The 25,890-nt window shown below is 44.3% G+C and overlaps 1 protein-coding gene and 1 long non-coding RNA gene across 11 annotated transcripts in view; one reads left to right on the top strand and one right to left on the bottom strand.

Annotated features, from left to right (window-relative positions):
* Positions 1-19,843, bottom strand: part of XPNPEP1 (X-prolyl aminopeptidase 1) — a 50,121-nt gene extending 30,278 nt beyond the window's left edge. For 4 of the 10 annotated variants that reach the window (XM_081541814.1, XM_081541834.1, XM_081541824.1 and 1 more), the window contains exons 1-3: positions 19,789-19,843; positions 13,213-13,301; positions 7,958-8,082 (exon numbers count right to left, since the gene is read on the bottom strand). In XM_081541814.1, the coding sequence (XP_081397940.1) occupies positions 7,958-8,082; positions 13,213-13,301; positions 19,789-19,820 (246 nt within the window). In that variant the 5' untranslated portion in view covers positions 19,821-19,843. Of the gene's footprint in view, positions 1-7,889; positions 8,083-13,212; positions 13,302-19,462 lie in introns of all 10 variants that reach the window. The other 6 variants (XM_081541856.1, XM_081541877.1, XM_081541888.1 and 3 more) reach the window with 3 other exon arrangements.
* Positions 19,844-19,960: 117 nt separating this feature from the next.
* On the top strand, positions 19,961-23,565 carry LOC145526404 (uncharacterized). Its single transcript, XR_014068875.1, has 2 exons — positions 19,961-20,256; positions 21,825-23,565. It is a non-coding gene; the product is annotated as an uncharacterized LOC145526404 (long non-coding RNA).
* The last annotated feature ends 2,325 nt before the right edge of the window (positions 23,566-25,890 follow it).

Genomic DNA, 25,890 nt, shown 5'->3' with positions numbered 1-25,890 from the left:
ACTTGAGAGGGTTGCCATTCCCTACTCCAGCGGATCTCCCTGACCCAGGTATCAAACTCATGTCTCTTGCATCTCCTGCATTGGCAGGCGGACTCTTTACCACTGGCACCACCTGGGAAGTCACATTACGTTAGCAGCATACTTACAACCCATCAGTGACTTCCCATCACACTTAGGGTAAAATCCAAACCCCAGCACAGTCCCCAAGGCATGGCTGGATCAAGCCCTGCTCTCCTCCCAGAACGGTCCTCTCATAACCTGCCCAGTCATAGCACTCCAGCCACACCACCTGCTTCTTGCTCTGTGCACTTTCCTATCTCATTCCTCCTTCAGGGCCTCTGCACATGCTCTTCCTTGCACCTGTAAAAGCCTCCCTCTCATCATGGCATGGCTCCTTATATTTCAGGTCAGATGTCACCTCCACAGAGAAGCTTGACTGGACTATCCAGCTCCAGTAGCCACACAGCCTCTTCTACTTCTCCGTTTAGCACGTGCTAAACCAAGCACATGACTCTTTTATGCTGTTACTGTATTGTCCTGCCCACCAGAATGTAGGTACCAGGAGATCAGGGTGTTTGTCTGTCTTCTTTGTCACTGACCCTGAACAGGGCACAGGCCCACAACCAATACTTGTGGAATAAAGAAACAATCAGGAAGAAAGGTGAACCTTTCTTCATACTTAAGACTTTAGCCACCTCTTTGAAAAATGGAGAAAGGGCTCCAAGGCAAGAAATGGAGGTGGCCTCTAGAAACTGGAGAACACAAGGAAATGGATTGTCCCCAGAGCCTCCAGAAGTCACCAACCCCTGCTGATTCCAGCCTTCCACAGCTGGATAATAAATGTGTGTCACAGTAAGTCACTAAATTTGCTACAGCAGCAACAGGAAGCTAATGCTTTGTCCAACAGGAAGAAGACCAGAGGGGATTATAACTGGGGTTTCGAACTCACTAGCCCTAGGGTACAGCAGGTAAACTCAAAGAGTAAAGCAGGACAATGAGCTGCCTTTTCTAGAGAGCAGCTCCTACTCAGCTCTGATTCCCGTCATGCTGCAGTGTGGGCTCCACCTTCAGTATTTCAGGAGAGGCTAAATAGATGTGCGTTCATGAGATACCATCCCATTTTTAAATGTTGGCATCTAATTCAAACAATGAAATAACACACAGCCAAATAAAGCATATCAGTAAGCTACAGGAGGAAAAAAAAAAAAAAGAAAGAAAGCCTCAGCCAAATCTCATAATCCAGCTCACACTTGCCCCTTTCCACAAGCTTTCTGACCCACCCAGCTTTCAGAGACCTCCCACATCTCTGAATTTCACAGAATGATCCACATTGGCATTGATCCATGCCCCCCACCTTGGGTGATGATAACAAATAATATTGGCTAAGACTGACTAGTTGCCAGTAACTATCTTCATTCCCCCTAATTCTAATCTTAACAACAGCTCTGGAAGGTATCATCCAACCCACTTATAGGTTAAAAAAAAAAGAAAGGAAACAGCAGCTCAGAGAAGTAAATTACTTACTTACCTGCCCAAGACAATATTGCTCTAAAAGCAGAGCTGAGATCTGATCTCAGGTCTGACATTCCAAAGTCCATACCCTTGCCACATTGCCAAGCAACATCTTTTATTCTGTATAGAGACTAAGCATCTGGTCTGCACAATTGGATTATAAACTCTGAGGGAACAAGGAACACAGGTATGCCCCCCCATTCACCTCTACTTTCATCAACCACGTGACAGCTGACTCCCACACCCAGGAATCAAACCTGTGTTCAAGCCTGGCTCCCGCACTTACTGGCTGGGTAAACCTTAAGGTTCAATTTTTCATCTGTAAGGCAGAGATGATTAAAAAAACCCACGTGGGAGGGTTGAGGTGTGACATAAAGCAACTAGCACATGCTAAGCTTTTGATAAACTATAGCACTTACTATTATGTACCAGATGATGAACTAGACTCTATGGGAAACATAAGAAAATATCTTCTCAGAGTGGACAGTCCAGCAAACAAAATAAGACAAGTGTCAGTGAAACGTCAGCCCTAATAATCAGCACATAAACTATGTTGCATATGCAGTATGGGATCTGCTATAGTTTCAAGCTCAGATGTGCTTTGAATCCTTCAGGCCAAGCTCAGAGGTTAGACCTGGCCTATCACAGACAGGTGAGGAGAAGCAGGAAGGTAACGCGGGGAAGGGGGAAAGTTCAAGGAGGCCCAGAAGCAGAGGTTTGTGGCAGGACAGCGAATGATTAGCCTGACTGCTGAGGCAGAACATTCTAGGGAGTGGCAGCAAAGATTCCTGGAAAGGCAGGCTGAAGACAATGGTCAAGGACCTCAAACACCACACTTAGAGGCTTGAACTTTCTCCTACAAGTTCTAGATAGAGAATAAAAGTTCAAGAGGGGGTAGTGACGTGACCAGAGCTGGGTTTTAAGAAGAGTGAGCAACGTGGACACATGCAGACTGAACAGGGCAAGCAAGGCGATGGCCGGGCGCCATGGTAAGCATGACTAAAGTTACGTGAGCCTGTGCGGGGTGACATCTGTGCCCCCTACTGGCCCTTCACCTCCATAAGCCATAAGCCTGGCACAATGCCTCAGATATATGAGGTTTTCAAAAAAAAAATGAAACCGAAAGACTAAATGGCTGTGTGTGCTACAGGAAGTCCCGGAGTTCAGGCTGTGAACAGAGACGAGAACTACCAAACCCCGAATACTGAGGTAACATCCAGTCCTCAGCATTTTCATCTCTTTTAAATGAAACCAAGTCAAGGTAACAGGAAAAACACTGGATAGCTGTCCAAAGAGTCAAAGATACCCTTTCCCTACTATACAGTCACTGAAAGTGGTTGGTTTCCCATCTAGGACTTCATTTCCCAGACCCCCTTACAGCTAGGTGGGTCACGTGACTAGTTCTCACCAATGCAAAGTGGGTGGGAAGTGCTGTCTGGGTCAGGGCAAGGCAAGACGGATGTGCCCTCTCCATACTACTCCCCTTCCACCAACTGGAATGGTGGCATCATAGGATGGAAAGTGCCTGGATCCCTGAATCACCCCTCTTCCTAGTGGAAGAAAGTCACCCACCAACCAGGAGCACCCACTCTGGACTGCTACAGGAACAAGAAATAAGGCTCTATAGCACCGAGTCACTGCAACTTTGAGATGTGTTCCCACAGCAAACATTACTCCAATTAATACAGTGGCTGAAATCACTGTGGAATAAAAATCACTACCTCCACCCCAGGAGAGAGCCTATTTAAAAAATAAAAAACAGGAAGCCAACTCTGGGAGGAATAGGAGTAGAATCCAAAGAGTTTAGGAAAATCTGATTCATGTCTTCCAGAAGGAGGAACCATAAACACAGCCAAAAACTCAAGTTGGCAAAGTCAGCCCCACCAGAACGTGATCTTTTGACTAAGCTGTGCCCAAAAGCAGAATGAGGGGCCTTACAGAAAGAGAGGATGCAGAGTTCAGATTTCTCAAAGGTGATGCCAGTGCAGTTCTGGCCCCAACCAATGATTCTCCTGGTTTGGAGCCAGCAGTGCCCACAAATCCCAACATTTGACTTGACAGTACATGAAAACACCCAGATTACAAGAGAGAATGGACACATCCTCACTGTAAAAGTCCCTCAGGGCCCAAACTCATTAACCATAACCCTTGTTCTGAGTTTAAAAGAAAAAGCCTTAGAGTTGCAGAGGACAGAAAGAGCAGACCCCTGGAGCGCCAAGACCTTGCACAATCATGCATTTGGGGTGCATATTCTCTCCAGCACGCAACAGTGTGTGGGTGTATGCATTTCTGGTTTGGAAAGTACACAAAGGACAGAATTCAAGATTCGTCTTCCTTTCTCCAACACCCTCCCTCGCCCTCCCAGAGGAGAAATTCCATCAACCCAGAATCTAGCCTGAAAGAAAACAGCTAGAGACAAGAGCCCCAGAGAACAGCAGCCTCTCTATTACTGAGGAGGCTGCTGTGGCAGGTCACAGGCAAAGCCAGCCCTCCTTTCTGTCCTCACAGTCCTGGCGCAGACCCAGGCCCCACTTCACAGTCATCCCAGCTTTGCCCCTCCTCTTCACGGACCCGAAACAAGAATGTGGGGCTTCTCATTTCTTGCTGTGGATGGCACCACAAACCCTCCCAGTCTCCGAACTTCCCCATTCCCTCATTCAGCTGCCTGCAAGGTTCATGCTCAGTCTATCTATTGCTGCTGCTGCTGCTGCTAAGTCGCTTCAGTCGTATCCAACTCTGTGCAACCCCATAGACAGCAGCCCACCAGGCTTCCCCGTCCCTGAGATTCTCCAGGCAAGAACACTGGAGTAGGGTGCCATTGCCTTCTCCGAGTCTATCTACTGCTTCTCCTCTAAATCCTTCCCTCTTCCCTGCTCCTAAGGATAGCACCCAAGTCCAGGCCCTCTGCACCCTCACTCCGGGATCCTGCAATGACCTCCAAATAGGGCTCTCAGTTCCCAGTGTATCCCTTCTCCAATCTACACTGAACACTGTTCCCACTGACTGATCGCATCATCCTCTTGTCCAAAGACCCACAGTGGGTCCCTACTGCATTTAAATAGGAATGTGAACATGATGCAATTCTATCATGCAGCCTTCCTTACCCTGCCAGCTTCAAATACTCTCTCACCAATGAGCTCAGTCTGCACTTTACCTAAATCTGTGCTGACCATTACAGTAGCCCCCAGACACATGTAGCTACCAAGCAGCTGAAATGTGGCTAATGTGACTGAGAAACTAAATGTTTAATTTTATTTCATTTCAATTAACTTAAATTTTAAAACTGATGCTCAAGACTCCATTATTATAAATTTTTTTAAGTATGTTTGAAACAACTTTGGCACCTAAGTCCACTTTTTCAACTGCAGATCTTATGAAATCTAAATACAGATCAAATATTTCCAATGAACAATCCACACTTAAGTTGAGATGTTCTGTAATAAAATCGATACCAGAATTTAAGACCTAGTATAAAAAAAGGAATGTAAATTATATTATTAATGATTTTTTATACTGATGATGTGATGAAATGACAATATTTTGGACATACGGGGGTAAAAAAAATTGTTACACTGTTTCTTTTTACTTTTTCCCCACCATAAATATTAGCATTGTTAAACTACATACATGCCTCACATATTTCTATTGGACTGACTGAGTTCTTCCCTATGATATTTACTAGTTGAACTTTGCGTTAGATTTGTGACAGGGGCTATCTACTCTGTAATCTCTTTAAGGAAATATTTCCCTTCATTCATCGCTATAATAGTAATAATAGCAACAACAATAATAGCAACAAATATAAAGAGACTTATTAAGCAACAGATACACTTTAAGCATTTATATCTGTTAACTCATTTAATCCTAGTAACAGCGGTAAGAGATAGGTATGTCACTATCCCTTTTTTGCTGATGGGGAAACTGAGACCCAGAGAGTTTAACTAACACTTAGGAATTTGAGGTAACTAACTTGAGATCAAGCAGCTAGTTAAGTGACAAATCTGGCACTAGAACCCAGTTTCTAGAGCCCATACACATACCAATATTGGGTACTTAGCCAGTACCCAATACTTAGCCCTGTTATGGCAATCAGGAAACATGCATCAAACAAACAAAACACAACTTTCTCCTGCCTGGCAAGGCCAATGGCTAGGCTACAGCAATAGAAATGATAGCCAAAGAATATAAAAGAAAAATGGGGGTGGGTTGGGGACAGGTGTGGTGAAAGAGAAGAGGACAGCAAGAGTCCAAGCATATAAGTTTATGAGCCTAAAAGGTAACTTCTGCAACGAAAGTGACAGCTAATATCAAGCAAGCTTAACTTTCTGTTTTCAGGACGTTGCTGGACAACACATTTTTCCAGGATTAGAGATTCAGCTTTCTTATCCGTGGAGGGACCATCCAATTCTGAAATTCCAGACCCACTATAGGAGATGAAACACTGAGCGGAAACCTGGAACATCACCTGGGGTTTGGCCAGCGTCGCCACCATTCCCAAAGTTGAATAAGAAATTGCTTTGGGCCTATTTGTTGTTGTTTAGTCACTAAGTGGTGTCCAGCTCTTTGCTACCCTATGGACTGTAGCCTGCCAGGCTCCTCTGTCCATAAACAGACAGATTTTATCCTAGCTTCAGGCAAAAGAAAACTGAAACTGAAATACCAACACTACAAAATTTCCATACACTCTTAAGTGGAAAAAACCTTCAAAGGTTAAAGCAAGTAATACTCACAGGTCACATCTTTCCATACAATGAGCCCTCACCTGGAGGTGAAGGTTCATAAATAAAGCAAAACTATTAGGAGTTTGGCTGGGGCTCCAAGACAGCCTGTGAGACTCTTTGAAAGGAGAGACCCAATTGCAGACAACAGTGTGCGAGGCTGTGAGGGTTAATATTAGGTGGCAACTTGACTGAGTGAAGGGGTTCCCAGATAGCAAGCTGGTAAAACATTATTTCTGGGTGTGTCTAAGAGGTTGTTTCTGGAAAAGATTAACATTTGAGTTGGCAAACCCAATAAAGATCGCCCTCACCGATATACAAGGGCAGCATCCAATCCGTGGAGAGTCTGAAGAGAACAAAAAGGTACAGGAAGGGCAAATTCACTCTCTCCTGTTTGAGATGAGACATCCGTCTTTTCCTGCTCTCAGACTTCAGCATTCCTGGTTCTCAGGCCTTTGATGTGAAAACATCCCTGGTACCCTCTGCAAGCTGAAGAACCAGGAAAGCCAGAGGTGCAATGCCAGTTCAAAACGAAGCCTGAGAACCAAGGGAGCTGATGTTGTGTGAGCCACCACTCATAATATCACAATATCTCTCTCTTTCTCTCCCTCTCTCCCCCCATGCATATGGTTCTGTCTCTCTGGAGAACGTTACCAATACAGTGACTTACAGAAGACCCTAAACCAACTGCTACATGATGTGCTCCACCATCCCGTCCAATACTGAGATAGGACAGTTACAGTCAAATCAGTCCAGGGCAACTGCCTGATGCTTGAAAGGCAAGAGAATGAAAAACACCACTGATGAATCCAGCACAGAATCCATGTGACCTGAAGCCCAAGTCCAAAGGCTGAAGTCTGGGACAGACAGGAAGCAGGTAAGGGCCCATCAGAAATACCCAGGCAGGGGAAGAAAAAAGGAGTTCCCTGAGGATAAAGCCTTCTTTAATTGTGGGATGCCCACCTCCTCTGCTATCTACACTCCTCAGGCCCAACTTGTGCTGGAGATGCTACCTACTCACGTTCAGTCCTCAGTCAAGATGAAACTCAGGTTCCTAAGAAGTTAGTGAATCCTGTTCATCTAAACAACAGAGGCGAATGGAAGAATTCCATTACTAAACCCCCACCCTAAATCCCACGTCTCTCTCTATCTCCCCACTACCTACTAAACTTAACATTAATGTACCCGGCCACCACATCTTCCCAAATCCAGCAGCCCCCTATCCTGCTTGATCTTCTGCTTCTACACTTACACTTGCTCTCCCACCTCCTCCTTCAAACTTTCAACCACAAATCCTCCTCTTCAGCGGCCTCTCCTCTTTACATACTATTCCCCCCTTTCTCTCCTCTTCAAGGAGCAAGTTCGAACCCATTATTGTACAGAAACTGCTACTGAAGATCAACAGACAAAGGAATTCCCTGGAACACTGAGTCCCCTACTCCACTCTGAGATGACTGGAAATTCCACAGACGTTTAATCTGGAAAATGCTGAATATTTCATCTGCTTCTTAGAGTTACACAGTGCACCCTAGTATATCAAAGGCTCTGAGAAATCCTATAGTTAAGAAACTGTTCAAATGGACACAGGTCCCTGTGCCGAGCCCTGGAGGACACACTTAGACATGGTTTAACAACTGGAATCCTAGTGTACACACACACTGAGGGGGAAAAGAGGAAACAAAGGAGGGGCTGATGAGTCCCATCCCCAGCCCATCTCCCCTCAGTACCTGGTGGGCGTCTCCCGATGGGATGATGTAGGCCTGGATTGGTTCTGTCACATATTCCAAGTTCCTCATGGCTTGTCTCAGCTGCCGAAGCAGCTCTGAAGTTACCTTTGGAGCCATTCTGCCGTCTGCAATGACAGGAGAGTTTGTTCCAAAACCAGTCAGACTGCCCCATGTAACTCAATGACTAGCTGAGTTCCAGAGAGGTACGTTGTATAAAAACTGATGATCTACACTGAAACACCATGATCCTCCAAAGCCCATAGTTTACACTGGAGTTCACTGTTGGTGCTGTACATTCTATGGGTCTTGACAAATGTATAATGACGTGTACCTATCATTATGATTTAAGAGTTTAATAGTTTTCATTGCCCTAAAATCCTCTCTGCTCAGTCTATTCATCCTTCCTTTCTCTCCTCCAATCCCTTGGTATGACTAATCTTTTTACTGCCTGCATAGTTTTGCCATTTCCAGGAAGTCACTTTGTTGTAATCATACAGTATAAAGCCTTTTCAGATTGGCTTCTTTCACTTAGCAATGTGGATTTAAGGTTCCTCCATGTCTTTTCATGACTTAATAGTTCATCTCCTTTTATTGCTGACTATTATTCCATTGTCTGGATGTAGCACAGCTTATTAATATTTATCCATTCACAAACTGGAGGACATCTTGGTTGTTTCCAAGTTTGGGCAATTTTGAATAAAGCTGCTATAAACATCCATGTTGCAGGTTTTTGTACGGATGTAAATTTTCAATTCCTTTGGCTAAATACCAAGGAGCATGACTGCTGGATCATATGGTAAGAGTATATTTGGTTTGTAAGAAACTACCAAATGTCTGCTAACATGGCTGTACCATTTTGCATTGCCGCCATTAATAAATTCAAGTTCCTGCTGATCCACATCTCAGCCAGCATTTGGTGTTTTCAGACTTTTGGATTTTACCAACCAATTTTTCAAACAAACAAAAAATACTGGCTTAACCAAAAACATCCTAATGTACCATGCTGTAAGTAATATATTAAGGCCATTGTATTACAGCTTATCTTTAAGAATTTACACCCTGGGGCTTCCCTGGTGGTCTAGTGGTTAAGAATCCACTTGCCAATGCAGGAGATATGAATTCGAGCCCTGGTTCCAGAGGCTCCCACACGTCCCAGATCAGCTAACCCCATGTGCCACAACTATTGAGCCTGGAAGCCACAATGACTGAGCCCATATGCTGCAACTACTGAAGCTCACGCACCCTAGAGCCAATGCTCTGCAACAAGAGAAACCACCGCTATGAGAACCCCACGCACTGCAGTGAAGAGTAGCTAAAGAAAGCCCAAGAGCAGCAAGGAAGACTCAGCACAGCCAAAAATAAAATAAATAAATAAATCTTTTTAAAAAAGTTTATACCCTGACTCATTGTAGCTTATAGTCTGCTAAGTATGGATCTTTTTTTTTTTTTGGTTCTTTTTCTTTAACAGTTTTATCTGGTGCTTCTCCATCACCACCACCACCTTAGGCTATAAAAGCCTCAGTCTTTATGGTTATCTCCAATAGGTTCCCCTACAGGGTATGATACTAATCTTGGGACTCACTGGGAAAGTGCCCCATCTTATTCATAACCTGCAAGGGCAGCTTCAGTTACTGGCCTCAGGGCTCCCACTCAGAAGTTCCTATTCATGAATCAAACATATCCATGATCCCTGCATTACAGTCGATTCTGAATACTTTTCAGAGGGACATCCTTTCCTTTTGTCTGTCCTACTGAGCCTATAATTTCTTAAGTACATGAAAAAGAGGGATCAGAAGTATCTAACAACCTAAATTTATATGTTAATACCTCTACTGGGTTCAAAATAAAGCCTATTGTGAATTCACAAGCTTGCTAGCATCCGAAAACTTTATTATGATGTCTTTTGGGGTTTCAGAATAAATCTGTGCTTCCAAATCATATTTCTGAGCAATTTAATATTTTTAAAAGTCAAGCAAAAACATAGACATCCTTTGGAGCAGTATTCCAACCTTGGTGGCACATGAGAGCTACCTAGGGAGGAGTAAAGCCTGAGCATCTGGAATTTTAAAAAGCAACTATATAATAGAAACCAGTGTATTTTCTTTTGAGATCATTAATTTCCTCTGTTCTTCCAAACAGAAGAATTTGACTTCTATTTGGACACATCCTGACTTAAGGATTTTGCTGGCACTGACTGGGTGTTTATAGTGCTGATTGTAGTACGGATCAATATTATCAGTTACTGACTTCATCAGTAAAGTCAACAGACCCAATGGCAAGCACAAAATCTTCAGTTACAGGTGACACTAGTGGTAAAGAACCTGACTGCCAACGTAGGAGACATAAGAGACATGGGCTCAATCCCTGGGTCGAGAAGATCCCCTGGAGGAGGGAATGGCAACCCACTCCAGTGTTTATGCCTGGAGAATCCCATGGACAAAGGAGCCTGGCTACAGTCCACAGGGTCACAAAGAGTCAGACATGACTGACATGACTTAGTACAGCAAGCACACACTGAAAATTATCACAGGCAAGATGGAGCCAGGCAAGGACATCTCTGCTTCCTGGTCAGCATACACTCTGACTTTCATCACCATCTCTTGCCTCATCAATACATTCCTCCTTTAGACTGGCCTCCCTCAGGATCACCAGCATCCTCAGTTTCACTCCATTACAGGGGCATCTTCACACTTCCCTCCACAATGCCACCTGCCACCCTCACCACTATTAACATCTCCCCTGAGCCAGCCTTCCTCATCCTTCATGCCCTTCACATTTGGTCAGTGTCCTCGGTCTGATGCAGACATATCTTTGTCACCTATATGAGACTCAATGAAACGATTCCCAATACCACAGCCAAAAGATAGGATGGCTGTGGCTGAGGCAACAAATGGGCTGTGGCCATGGAGGCAGCTATCATGGAGATGGAGTCAATGAGAAAAGGTGGCTGCCGGACAACAGGCCTTACAAGTGAGTGACTGGGTGAGCAGCTAGAGTTGAGGAGAAGACAAAGCAGGTACCCGACCACTGAGGCGGCAGCAGCTGAAATAACAGTCATGATGGAGGAGATGAAAATCATGGCTGGTGATCCTCATAGGCTAGTTTTTATGAGGATTAAATGGACTACCACATGGAAAGCGTTTAGAAACAGCGCCTAGCACATAGTAAATGTTGTGTTTGCAATTACTAGAGGTAGATACATAATTAACTACAATAACTATGAAAGCCATGTGAGAAATGGTGAGAAGTGGTGGATATATCGCTTCTCCTTAAGGCAGAGGCCATGTCATCTTCATCCCTGAATCCATGTACCTAGCCCAGCATCTAATACACGCATAAGCTCACTCGAAGATGGCTGAATGAGTATCACAGCTCTGTGCCTATCTTTTCAGACTCAACATAACAGTGATGAATCTTCTGTGAAAGAAAGCTAGGATCCTAGAAGATGCCGTATTTTAGCATCTGCTCATTCCACATCCCATTACTTTTCAGAAACGTTAGAAGCAGCCAAGAGCTAATCAGGGTGTGCAGAGACGTGGGGAGCCAAGAACAACAAACCTAGTGCATGATGTAAAATTAGCCCATACATTGCCAGGTATTTTTAAATCATGCTCTAAAAAGAATGACTCATTTGAAAGTCTCTTGCATATGTGGGTCTGCTTTTAGAAATAAGTTCCTAAGCCTTCAACCTTTATCACAAACAAAAGACTTTTCACTGCTTGGAATTACATGAAGCACACCCTACTTACCTCACTGGGTGGCTAGAAGAATTTAACATGACAGCCTGTGTTAAAGCACCATGCACGGCAACTGATACACTGTAGAAGCTCAAGAAATATTCCTTCAATCTGAATCTGAAGCACCAGCTGGGATTCCTACATGCCTTGCTACGAGAATAGAAGGGGCTGGTTTACTCCAATTTCAGCATCTTAACATTTTCACAGATGCCAAGCTGCTCCTCCAGCACCCAGAGCTTTAGAATTTGTTGCTGTGTCCCACTGCTGGACAAGGGCCAAGAGCTTTACACACATTAGTGGTTAATCCTCATAATAATCCCCACCCAGGGAGGTTCGACTGTTCCTGTTTTACAGATAAACAAACAGGAGTCAAATACTCGATGACCCAAGTCAAGTGGGTCATCAGGACGAGGGCCCAAGCAAAGCCTATCCAACTCCCAAGCCCAGGCACTGATACATCATATTATCTAGAGAACATAACAGAGGCAGCTCTCTTAAAGCAATTCTAAGACCAAAGGAGTCAAAACAAGGGGGCTCCAGTTTCCAGCTGGAATTTACAACCTGAGACAACTGAAGCTCCCTGAACCTCTATTTCTTCATATGTAATAAAAAGAAAGAGAAATTCTCACCAAACTCTAAATCCAATGGTTCTATCACTTTTCCCTTTCCTACTTCCTCTTCTTCTCACTCCTTCCTCTCCTTCCTCCTAACATGGCCCAAAATGTGTTGGATACAGCTACATTTTTAAGAAAAAGGACCTAAAACTGCATAGAGTTACAGCATTGATCTTCCAAAGAGAGATCAGTTATGGTTTCTAATGTGCTTCGTGGGACTGATCTTTTTCAGTCAACTAGAAGGAAACACTGTAGTTCTCCCGGGTAGTCTGTAGAAAAGGGATTGGAAATATAGAAATATACCACTTTTTTTCAGAATTTGGGTTTCTGGCAACCCAACAATATAACTAATCAGTTCTGGGAAGAGGATATGGTTCCAGAAATTTTTCCCCAAAGGATTTTCCTGAATGCCTGTTCAATTTATAAAGCACAATAATACACTATAAACTTATTTCATAGTTTTAAGATGAAAACTGAAAGCCAGTCTCTAAGGATGTCAATAAAAGATTATATTAGAAATTAGAAAAATCAGACTAGAACTTTTTCAATAACAACCTATCTCTACCATTACCGCCACCATCACCACCATGTCAAGAACAATGAATTCAAAAACCATATCTCTCTACTTTCTACTGAAAAAAAGTAACATATACATACATGTATATATATATATATATATATATATAAACACACACATATATAATACACACATACACACAATAACCAACAACCCAGGAAGCCAAAAGGCAAAATGGCTTTTAATTTCCAGACATACATTCCCCATTCCTAGTCATGATCAATTATTAATCCCTTACCCTCCCTTCTCTTTCAACTTGGTGCTTAAGTAGAGGAACCTAAAATCCTTCCGAGATGTTCCATCTAAAGTAAGAGGCAAAATTATTACCTGTTTCCACACCTGGGTCTCCTGAGTAAGTCAACTCGTTAGGTTCAATTATTCTTAAATTTTTCAGCTGAAAATCCTGGTAATTTGCCCTAAGGAAGAGAAAGAATAGGCTATTGCAGACTTTGACCTCAGTAAACGTGGCAAGGTTTAGTCAGAGAGGAACATCAACTTGACTTAGCAATTTTCCTTTATGAGATGAAAAAACTCTCACCCCAGTATCAGTGATGAAATACATAAGTTTCCAATAAAACATCACCAAGGCAGGTAAACCTCAGTCTCAGTCTCTAATTCATGAATTTTCTTCAACTGTAAGCAGATCCTAAATTCATACAGAAATGCAAAGAACCCGAAATAACCAAAACAATCATGAAAAAGAACAAAGTTGAAGGATTCAACCCTTCCTGATTTCAAAATTAATAAAACTACAGTAATCAAGACAGTGTGGTACTGGCATAAAGATAGACTTTTATATCAATGAGGGCTTTCCTGGTGGCTCAGTGGTAAAGAATCTGCCTGCCAATATAGGAGACATGTGTTCAATCACTGGGTCAGGAAGATCCCCTGGAGAAGGAAATAGCAACCCGCCACAGTATTCTTGCCTGGGAAATCTCATGGACAGAGAAACCTGGTGGGTTACAGTCCATGGAGTCGCAAATGAGTTGGACACAACTTAGCGACTAAACAACAACAACCAGATCTACCTCCTAAGAAATCTGTATGCATGTCAAGAAGCAACAATTTGCATGAGACATGGAACAATGGACTGGTTCAAAATTGGGAAAGGAGTATGGCTGTATACTGTAACCCTGCTTATTCAACTTACATGCAGAGTACATCATAGGAAATGCTGGGCTAGATGAATCAAGCTGGAATCAATACTGCCGGGAGAAATATCAACAACCTCAGATATGTAGATGATACCACCCTAATGGCAGAAAGCAGAGAAGAACTCAAGAGCCTCTTGATGAGGATGAAAAAGGAGTGAAAAAACTGGCTTAAAACTCAACATTCAAAAAACAAAGATCATGGCATACAGTCCCACTGCTTCATAGCAAATAGATGGGGGGGGGGGGGCAGGGAATGGAAACAGTGGCAGACTTTATTTTCTTGGGCTCCAAAATCACTGCTGATGGTGACTGCAGCCACAAAATTAAAAAACACTTGCTCCTTGGAAGAAAAGCTATGACAAACATAGACAGCATATTAAAAAGCAGAAAAATCACTTTGCCGACAAAGGTTCATATAGTCAAAGCTATGGTTTCTCCAGTAGTCATGTATGGATGAGACAGTTGGACCATAAAGAAGGTGAGTGCCAAAGAATTGACGTTTCTGAATTGTGGTGCTGGAGAAGACTCTTGAGAGTCAGAGACCCTTGGACTGCAAGGAGATCAAACCAGTCAATCCTAAAGGAAATCAACCCTGAATATTCATTCAAAGGACTGACGCTGAAGCTTAAGATCCAATACTTTGGCCACCTGGTGCAAACAGCGGACTCATTGGAAAAGACCCTGATGCTGGGAAAGACTGAGGGGAAGAGGAGAAGGGGGAACAGAGAATGAGATGATTGGAAGGTATCACCAACTCAATGAACATGAGTTTGAGCAAACTCTGGGAGATGGTGAAGGACAGGGAAGCCTGGCACGCTGCACCCCATGGGGTTGCAAAGAGTCAGACACAACTTAGCAACTGAACAACAACAACAACATTGAATGGAGAAAAATATAGTCTCTTCAACAAATGATGATGGGACAAATGGATATCCACATGTAAAAGAAGGAAGCTGAACTTCCACCTTCACACCATATACAAAAATTAACTCAAAATGGATCACAGACATAAATGTTTTCTTAGAAGAAAACACAGACATAAATCTGCCTGACTTTGAATTAGGCAATGATTTCTTAGATATGACATCAAAAGCATATGCAGCAAAAGAAAAACAGACAGGACTTCATTAAAGACTTTAATGCTTCAAAGGATACCATAAAGAAAGTGAAAAGACAACCCATAAAATAAAATATTTGCAACTCAAATATATGATAAGATTCTGGCATCCAGAGTATATAAAGAACTACTATAGGGACTTCCCTGGTAGTCCAGGGGTTAAGCAACCACCTGCCAATACAGGGCATATGGGTTCAGTCACTGGTCTGGGAAGATCCCACAAGCCACAGGGCAACTAACCCCGCGAGCTGCAACTCCTGAAGCCCACACGCCCTAGAGCCTGAAATGAGAAGCCCATACATTGCAACTAGAATGTAGCCTCTGCTCACTGCAACTAGAGAAGGCCTGCACCCAGCAACAAAGACCCAGCACAGCCAAAAATAAAACTCTTTTCAAAAAGGACTATTCAGTTCAGTTCAGTTTAGTTGTTCAGTCGTGTCCGGCTCTTTGTGACCCCATGAACCGCAGCACACCAGGCCTCCCTGTCCATCAACAACTCCCGGAGTCCACACAAACCCATGTCCATTGAGTCGGTGATGCCATCCAACCATCTCATCCTCTGTCGTCCCCTTCTTCTCCTGCCTTCAATCTTTCCCAGCATCAGGGTCTTTTCCAATGAGTCACCTCTTTGCATCAGGTGGCCAAAGTATTGGAGTTTCAGCTTCAACATCAGTCCTTCCAATGAACACCCAGGACTGATCTCCTTTAGGATGGACTGGTTAAGAAGAAGCTGAGGTTGAATGGTTCTATGAAGACCTACAAGACCTTCTAGAACTAACACCCCCCCCCAAAAAAAAGGACTATTACAACTCAACAATAAAAAGACAAATATTACAATTTTTAAATGGTCAAAGGTTCCAAATAGACATTTCTCCTAAGAAGATACACAAGCGGCCAATAATCAACATGAAAAGATTTTCAGCATTATTATTCATAAGGGAAATGCAAATGCAAACAATGAGATACCACTTCACACCCACTAGGAAGATTATAATTAAAAAAAAAAAGACAGTAACAAGTATGGGCAAGGATGTGGAAAAATTGGAACAACCAGAAAATCACTGGTGGGAATGTAAAATAGTACAGTAGCTTTGGAAAACAGTCCAGCATTCCTCAAAAGATTAAATACAGTCTTAGCCTATGACCCAGCAATTTCACTCCTAGGTACATACCAAAGGAGACTGAAAACACAAGTCCACATAAAAACTTACACACAAAGTTCATAGAAGCATTATTCATGATACTCAAAAAGTAGAAACAACCCAAACACCCATCAATTGATGGATAAATAAAAGTGGTCTAAACATACAATGGAACATTATTTGGCAATAAAAAGGAATAATTACTGATATATGCTACAACATAGTAAAGCTGGAAAACATTTTATGCTAAGTGAAAAAAGCCAAAGACGATCATATATTGTATGATTCCATATGCAGTGTCCAAAAGAAACAAATCCATAGAGAGAGAGAGTAGGCAGTGGTTGCTTAGACCTAGGGTGGAGCTGGAAATAAGGAGTGACTGCAATGTGTACAGGGCTTCTTCTGGGGAGGACTAAAATGTCCTAAAAACTGATCATGGTAATGGTTGTACAACTCTGGGAATATTCTCAAAACCACTGAATTGTACTTTTTAATAGATGAATTGTGTGGCACATGAATTATATCTCAATAAAGTTGTTATGATATTTTACAAAGTAAAAAACCTCTTTTCCTTGGACAGAAAACAAGTCACATTCTCACCTGGTTTCCCTTGACTTCATATACTCATTTAACAGATGGTGAGCCAAGGAAGTCAATTTCTCTACATACTCAAGTTTAACTGGTGCCAGGGACTGGTTCACACACAGGACAAGAGCGCTGGAGGGAAACTATTCAAACGCAGCCCTATTCACTTTAAGGAGAAGAAACAACTCGCCACAGGCCATAAACATTAGGAGCTGCAAAGACCAGACCAGAAATCAGTCTGACAGGTGATATTCCCAGAGAACTTGAGTTCAAGCACTCTCTGTCAACATCACCAACTCCATCTTCCTGTAAGGATCAAAGGTGCCACAAAGCAGCTAAACGTTAAAACAGTCATGCTCCTGTCATATCCTGGTCTCTGCAGAGTCCAAGATCCATCCACCCTTCACTTACTTGGACGGACACGTTCTCCAGCTCTCAAAGTAAGGTTATCATCAAATGTTAGAGCTAGAATATACCTGAGGGATGATCCATCTCAGCTCCCACCTCTAGAAAGAAACTGAGAAACAGAGATCAAAAAATTGCTCAAGGCCTCAGAGTTATTTGATGACACAGCTAGTCTAGAACTGGAGTCTAGGCCTCCCAAGTTTCACTTCAGTGCTCTTCTCCTGCCCAGGACTTCTTCAGACTGTGGCTGTTGTTGTTTAGTCACTATCATGTCTGACTCTTGCAACCCCACGGACTGCAGCCTGCCAGGCTCCTCTGTTCATGGGATTTCCCAGGCAAGAATACTGGAGTGGGTTGCCATTTCCTTCTCCAGGCGATCTTACCCACCCAGGGATAGAACCCGTGTCTCCTGCTAGGCAGGAGATTCTTTACCACTGAGCCACCTGAGAAGCCCCTTCTCCAGCCAACACCTTCTCAATGTCATGATGCGCCATGAGATGAGTAAGAGGAAAGAAGCATGCAGAGAACTTCCTATTCAATCTATTTATAAGATGGTTATGGCACATTTTTCACCCTCTCTCTTTTTAAAGAAACCCCAAGTGTTATTACCCTCCCCATGCCCCTAGTCCATGATGAGAATCACACATGTATATCACCCACGGTGGGGCAAACAAGGACCAAGATGCTCAGTCATGCCCTGTAAGGTGAGACAAGGGTAGAATGGAACAGGTTCTAGGGTGAAGAAGTGGGCAATGTTATTTTTGCCTACCCAGAATCCAACCCTCCTTCTTTTGATCAGAGCACCTTAGTTTTCCTTCTGAAAATGTCTCTTCTCCACTTTCAGCCCACAGAGTTGGAATGAGTCTCACCTGTTCACCCACCAAGTTCTGGGACCCAGGCCTGCTCAATCCATCCTTCCAAACCAGTGATGGACATAAGATCAAATCAGTCCGGTGAGGATCAGATTTGGAATTTCTGCTCCAACCATTAGGTAAAAGGACCCTATTTCTGCTGGGGCTTTCAGACTACAACTGTCATAACCTGCCAAAGGAGAAAGTCTGCCTGACAATGAAGCCAACACTAAAGAAATCAGAGCCAAGAAGTACAAGAGAGAAACCAAGTCTGAAGCTGGTGTGGTCACCTGGACTCAGCTGCACTAGAAGCTGGCTCAATCCCTTAACTAAGTCAATTTGAGTTTAGTTTCCATCATCTAAACCAAGTCATGTTTACAGTGATAGCACTCAAATTCTGCCATTAGAGGAAGTACCTGGGGCAAATGGCCCCCCTTCTCTCAGCTCTCAGTGGCCTCCTGTGTGAGGTAAGGAGGCTCTCTCAGTTGATGCCTAAAGACCCTTCTACCCCTAAAATGTTGTGATTCTATGAAACCAGCAAAGACCAACTTGGTCCTCAAAGGCTACTTCTCAGCCTAGGGCCCTAACTCAGGATCCACTTGTCTAACCCCACCTCCAGCACTTAACACACAGGCAGCTCCTTCCCCGTGCAGGTTAGCCACACATCAGACACCCTTTCACAGGGTGGGCAGGTTCTCTTCTCATCCCTAACATGCTGTGGCAAGGCCAAGTTCAACTCAAGATCGGCTTGGGATCCATCTACTCACAAACACCAGCACAAGCCTTGGTCTGTGTTCAGCAACTGAGTCTGCCCAGGCTGCGAAGCCTATTCATTCAAGTTTCAGCGGGTTAGAGGATGGCTGATCTCCTGTGGATTGCCAGGGTGCCTGGCTTCTGACCTTTGTGACCCTCAACGTCTCTCTCAGCCTCCTCCCATTTTGTTAGCTGCTCTGATAAGTATTCCCTGGTTATGGGGGAAGCACAGGCTGCAACCTGTTAATGTGAGACCAGGGGATTATCCTTCTCACTTCCCTGAATCCAGGGAGAACCAAGGGCAGGTTACTGGTGGGACTTTCCTGGAGATTATGCCCAAGTATTATTCCCTAGCCTCTGAAAACACGTGGGTGGGGAAGGGCCCGTGGGTGCCTATCCTTGTGGCGGTGACAGATCAGTAAGGCGAATTGCAGGTGTCATACTGTCAGGGTTGTAATTTGAGGATTAGATTCCCAGGGTAGAGGAGCGAGGGCGGGGGCTCGCCCGCCTCCCTGAACCCCGAGAGGAGACAGTAGGGGTCAACTTCCTGCCAGAGCGGGGCCTTCTCACCGGGCCGTGGAAGGGGCGGCGATGGCCACCGTGCCCTCTGGCCGATCGCCGCAGCTCCACACACACACACGTCTGGGGGCCCGGTTCGGGCTGCCAGGGGGTGCCCGCGACCGCTGGAAACCAACCGGAACTTGCCCGGCTGCACGGTTGCCTCCCCTGTGGCCTCGCTCGGGGGGCTCCAGCCAGCCCCGGCCGGTGCCCGACTGCGGTGGGCCGCCCGCAGCTCCTCACCCGCTGGTCCCTGCCCTCCAGGGTGCAACACGCGTGCCCAAGCCCGGGGGTCCGAGCGCTGCCCGGAAGCCGGATCCCCGGCAGAGCACCCTCACCTTACTCGCGGTGCCTTTCTGGAGGCTGCCATTCGGCGGTGACGTGCCCGGGCCCACGTCAGTGGAGCGCAGACCAGCTGATCGCCGGCGGACCTGCTGGAGCAAAGGAGGCCGGCGCGCGCGCCGGGCCGGCCACGCCCCACTCTGTGGCGTGCGCCCGCGCCGCGGCCCCGCCTACCCCAGGCCCCGCCCCCTCACCCGCCGGACAGCCCCACCCGGCTGAACCCATACGCGTTCCCGTCCCAATCCCCAAGCTTCTTTCCTCGCTGCTTGTGAGGGAATGGAGGCCGTGCCGTGGCGTTTGGTTTCGGTTCATTTTTCTCGCCATTCCCCAAAGAGGAAAAAGAAGGGCTTTGTCGGCCGAAGGGGCTGCAGCGGCGCGATGAGTTGCCCTTCAGGGATGTTCTAGCTTTTAGGAGGACGTGCCCAGTTCTGAAAGTGCCTCCACACGATCTCACTTCCTGAAGCGTAAGCATATTCCCAAAATCAATTATACAGGAAAAAGCCAGCTACTCACTCCACTTGGATAGCTAATAAGCATCTCAAACTTATGTCCAAACGGCACTCCTGGCCCAACGTACCAAAACAGAACCGTGCTCCTGCAGTCAGCGGATAGATCTCGGAGGCATCCTTGTCTCCTCTTTCACACCCTACATCCAATCTGTCAGAAAATCGTATTGGTCCTGTCTTCAATACAAATCCTTAATCCAACCTCTTCTCACTACCCCGACCTGTCCCCCTCTCCAGGTCTGTGTCACTACCTTCTCACCCTTGTGATTGATTATTTTGGCTTCCCTAATACCACCGGCACCTGCACAGCCTAGCCTAAACTTGGCAGCCAGGTCAGTCCTTTCACGTCTGAGATCATGTCCCTGCTCTGCTTAGCACTTTCTGTTGGTTCGTCATTTCATTCAGAGTAAAAGCTCTGCTTGATTTGTCCCTAACCATTTCATTCTGTTCTCACATTGCTCACTCAGCTCCAGCAAAACTGACCTCCTTGCTTTCTTTGAAAAAGTTGTATGCACTCATACCCCAGAGCCCGTGGACTTGCTCTTCCCCCAAATATCCAGGCTCCCTTCCTCACCTCTCCCTCCTCTTGCCTTCAAGTCTTTGCTCAAGCATCACCTTCTCAACAGACCTACCATGCTCACCCTATTTAAAATTGTAAAACCTCCCCCAATTCCTAATCGCCTTACCCTGCTCTGTTTTTTTCCACAGCCCTTACTACCTTTTAACATGGTAAAAAATATATATATGGATGTGTATATTGTATTCTGCCCCCATCTTATACACACACACAAGCACACACACACATCATAACCATTAGTGCAGAAATGGGGCCTGTGTTGTTTAACGATGAACAATACCTGACATGTACTAAGTTCTCATTACATGTTTTCTGCTTGAATGAATGTCCCCAGAATGTGCAGTACTCAAGGGTAGGGACGGTGGCTCTCTTGTTCGTTGTTATGAGCCTGGTGATTAAACCAACACTCAGAACAAAGTCAGCACTTCAGAAATATTTGCTAAATGAAAGCAATCTACAACTCTTCCTTTGACCTTGGTGAAGCCCTGATACATCTGTAGCAAGCAGTTATGCTGCATGCAAGAGCTTGGAGTCCTAGTTGTTATTCAGTCAGCATCTAGACACGCTAAATTAGGGCCTGTAGAAAAAGTATAAAAGAACTAAAAGATGTGGCGCCTTGGAAAGTAGCAGATGTCTGTTTCATCTCCCCAAATTTATGAAGCCAAAAAAAAGACTGTAAATAAAATGACTGGTTCCAGCCCACATCTGAAAGATGGTGGGAAAGATCAAGTTGTAAGGGAAAAAAAAAAAAAAATAGATGTCAGAGAGACAGATTAAGTGGAACCTAAAGGGAGCAGGTATTTCGTAATCACATCGTCCAGAGTCCGCTCAGGATTTATCGCATCTGGCTTTAGGGAAGAAAGAGAAATACTTTGTGTTCTCTGAACTGGATTTGAATTTCTGTTTGCAGGATAACAAAGCATCCCTCCCCATCTTGAATTTCTTTCAGGAGAACCTCGGGGAGAAATTGTTGAGCCGAATCATCAGCAGAGGGTGAGAACACTGGGGTTATCTCAGGCCCTCCTCCCGTCTCTGAAGTCCGCACATGTCTGAAGAGACGAAACAGTCGCACTGACTAATACTTTGTGCCTCGACCACAACAACCCAAGGAGTAAAAGACTGTCATCCTCATTTCACTGTTGAGGAGACAGATTTGCAGAGGTTAAGTCACTTGTCCAAAGTCCGAAAGCTGGTAAGTGGTTGGACTGAGGTGTACATTCAGGCAACAGGATGGATTCCTTGCCCTCAGACACTGAATCATCACTAGGCTATATGGAAGGAACCCGAGAGGTCACCTCATACAATCTCGTAGTCCTCATGCAATCTCTTAGTCTCACATCATGTATGGATGTGAGAGTTGGACCATAAAGAAAGCTGAATGCCAAAGAATTGATGCTTTTGAACTGTGGTGTTGGAGAAGACTTCTGAGAGTCCCTTGGACTGCAAGGAGATCATACCAGTCAATCCTAAAGGAAATAAATCCTTAATATTCATTGGAAGGACTGATGCTGAAGCTGAAGCTCCAATACTTTGGCCACATGACGTGAAGAACTGACTCATTAGAAAAGACCTTGATGCAGGAGGAGAAGGGAAATGATTGAAGACAGGGGACAACGGAGGTTGAGATGGTGGATGGCATCACCAACTCGATGGACATGAGTTTGAGCAAGCTTAGGGAGTTGGTGATGGACAGGGAAGCCTGGTGTGCTACTGTCCGTGGGGTCACAAAGAGTCAGACACAAGTGAATGACTGAACTAACTGACTAGGGTTCACCTCATACAATCTCTTAGTCCACACAGTGGAAAGCAGGAAGCAACTGGATTCATCATTCCAACTCAGACTGGATGGGTTTTAAATGTAACCAGAAACATTGTTAGTCGCTCAGTTGTATCCAATTCTTTGCAACCTTATGGACTGTAGTACACCAGGCTCCTCTGTCCATGAAATTCTTCAGGCAAGAATACTCGAGTGGGTTGCCATTCCCTTCTCCAGGGGATCTTTCTGACCCAGGGACTGAGCCTGAGTCTCCTGCATTGCAGGCAGATTCTTTACTATCTGACCCACCAAAGAAAGACCCTGATGCTGGGAAAGATCAAAGGCAAAAGGAGAAGAGGGCAGTAGAGTATGAGTTGGTTAAATAGCATCACTGCATCAATGGATGTGAATTTGAGCAAACTCTGGGAGATAGTGAAGGACAGGGAAGCCTAGCATTCTGCAGTCCTTGGGATTGCAGAGAGTCTGACACAACTTAGTGACTGGACAACAACAACAAAGAAACATTGAATGGATATATGTTATGGCTTGAATTGTGTCCTACCAAAATTCGTATGTTACAGCCTCAACCCCCAAATGTCAAAGGTGACATTATTTGGAAGTAGAGCAGTGTAGATATAGTTAGTTAGAATAAGATTGTACTCAAGTAGAGTGGACCCCTAATCAAAATTACTGATGTCCTTATAAGAGAATTTGAACACAGAGAAAATGCCATGTGAAGGTGAGAAGAGAAATCAGAGCAATGCCTCTATAAGTCAAAGAACTCCAAAGACTGCCAGCAAGCCAGCAGAAGCTAGGAGAGAGGCTTCGAACAGATTTTCCATCATGGTCCTCAGAAGGAGCCAACACTGAGGGCACCTTGATCTTGGACTTCCAGCCTCCAGAGCCATGAGATAATAAATTTCTGTTTGAGCCACCCAGTCTGTGTGGTATTTTGTTACGAAAGCCCTCGGAAACAATACAAAGTGAGTATATGAACTGTGGAACTGTTATTTTGGCCACACAACACTCATCCGTTATCCTTCTGTAACCGTTCTTCTATCCATCTTTGCTTCCATCCCTCCCTCTCTTACTCTCAGTCCAAGTTATTTGGTGAAACACTTGGATTCCAGCACAAGCCACAGGGATAGGCTCAGAAATAGGACCAATGCAACGAAATTTCCGTGGCAATTGCTGGAAGAGAGCCTTGTTCTCCTTTGCCAGGCAAGAACCCAAAAGCACCTACTCTGGAGCTGCTGCCTCTCCATGCAACACGTGAATGGCACTAAAGCAGCAGAAGGCAGAGCAGAGAGAGAGAAAGAGAAGCAGAAACCTTATGATATTATTTGTGTTCTGTATCCTGCAAGCCTGAAACTAGATCTCCCTCTGGACTTTTTGGATGTCAGCCAAAAAATTTCATTTTGTGTTTAGGTCAGTTTGACATAATTTTCTGTCACTTGCAATCAAAGAGCCCTCACTGAATCATTTAAGTAAGTTATGTTCTAGCTATACAACTGGATTTTATGTATGAAATGGGTATAATTATATTAATATTAACAATTGTGAATTAAGATATTGGGCTTCCCAGGTGGCACTAGCAGTAAAAAAAAAAAAAAAAAAAAAAGCCTGCCAATGCAGGAGACATAAGAGATGCAGTTTCAATCCCTGGGTCAGAAAGATCCCCTGGAGGAGGGCATGGCAACCCACTCCAGTATTCTTGCTTGGAGAATCCCATGGACAGAGGAGCCTGCCAGGCTACAGTCCATGGGGTCACAAAGAGTAGGACATGACTCAAGTGACTTAGCATGCACGCCTGTTTAATACCGATATAGATTTATTTTTTACAATAAAAAGTAATCGGGGACTTCCCTGGTGGTTCAATGGTTGGTACTCATGCTTCCACTGCCAGGGGTTAAGTGTTCGATCCCTGGTCAGGGATCTAGGATCCCACATGCTGCTCAGTGTGGCCAAAATTTTTTAAAATAAATAAATTATCAAGAATAAAAAGAAAGCGATCCACAGAATATTAATAATGCTTATCTCAAAGTAGCAGAATTTGGGATGATCTTAATTTTGCTTTGCTTTTTTGGTTCTTTTGAGATTTTTCTTAATCTAAAAGAAATGTGAAGTATTAATATTGATCATTTCTCTGATCCTTTCACCTTTGAAGAGAGAAGGTGAAAGAAGGGAAGTTGTTCCATCCCTCAAATATGAGCATCACAAGTTATAGTAGTCCTTCAGTGTTCAACTTGATAACTGGTTGATGGCCTGACCATTGATTGGGTAGGTGGGACATCCCTGTTGGTAAACCCCCAAATGAGAGGACTGAAAAGATAGAGATTCCTGTAGGCTATTAAACAAAATTACGACTTCAGTGGATGGTTTTAACCTTTTCAAACATTTCAATTTGTTCTAATAAAATTGATAGTTATAGCAACAGTGATGAGTGAGGCTCTCATAAATTGTTTTAATATGGTCTTAGTTTCTGTAAAGTTAACTAAAAGATAGGCCTGTGGTTACACCCTAGAAAGGAATCAGAGAAGAAAAGCCAACTTTCAGGATCTTAGAGTCTGCCAAAACAATGTACTGTAAATTAAGGGTAGGAGAATGCATTTGGCTCGGATCAGAATCCACTCACCCTTTGTATTCAATGAAAACTGAACTCAGACCTTTGATATCTGAGTTCCATTTACTCTTGGCAAAGCTCTGTTTTCTGGTTTAAAAAAAAAAAAAACAACCCTCAGGAGGCCCAGAAGATTTCTTGGACATCAAAAGTTTCTTGCACAAACAACATATTGATGAGCTAAGTGTAAATGAATCAGAAACATACTAAGTGACTCTAAAATACACACACCCTCCCATGCTATACAAAAAAAAAAAAAAGGCTCAGGGAAGTGCAATGTTTGTCTCTTCCCTTAAGGAGGATTCCTTTTAACTGTATTTTATCCCTTTCTCAAGAAGTCTTGGAGTGTGGGGAGGGGGGGACCTTTGTAAGATGCAGCAAAAGAAAGCATATATTTCGCTGCTCCTGACATTGACTTCTCACATTCCCTTCCTGGCTGTGCCCTGCAAGAGGGGCTTTGGATAGAAGGGCTTCCCTGGTAGCTTAGCTGGTAAAGAATCCACCTACACTGCAGTAGACCCCAGTTCGATTCCGGAGTCGGGAAGATCCCCTGGAGAAGGGACAGGCTACCCACTCCAGTATTCTTGGATTTCCCTGGTGGCTCAGTTGGTAAAGAATCCTCCTGCAATGTGGGAGACC

Source organism: Giraffa tippelskirchi, chromosome 2, assembly GCF_054371585.1.
Source record: "Giraffa tippelskirchi isolate mGirTip1 chromosome 2, T2T-mGirTip1v1.2.pri, whole genome shotgun sequence".
NCBI lineage: Eukaryota > Metazoa > Chordata > Mammalia > Artiodactyla > Giraffidae > Giraffa > Giraffa tippelskirchi.
The sequence above is the reverse complement of the archived record's forward strand: the minus strand, read 5'-3'. Positions and strand labels throughout refer to the sequence as shown.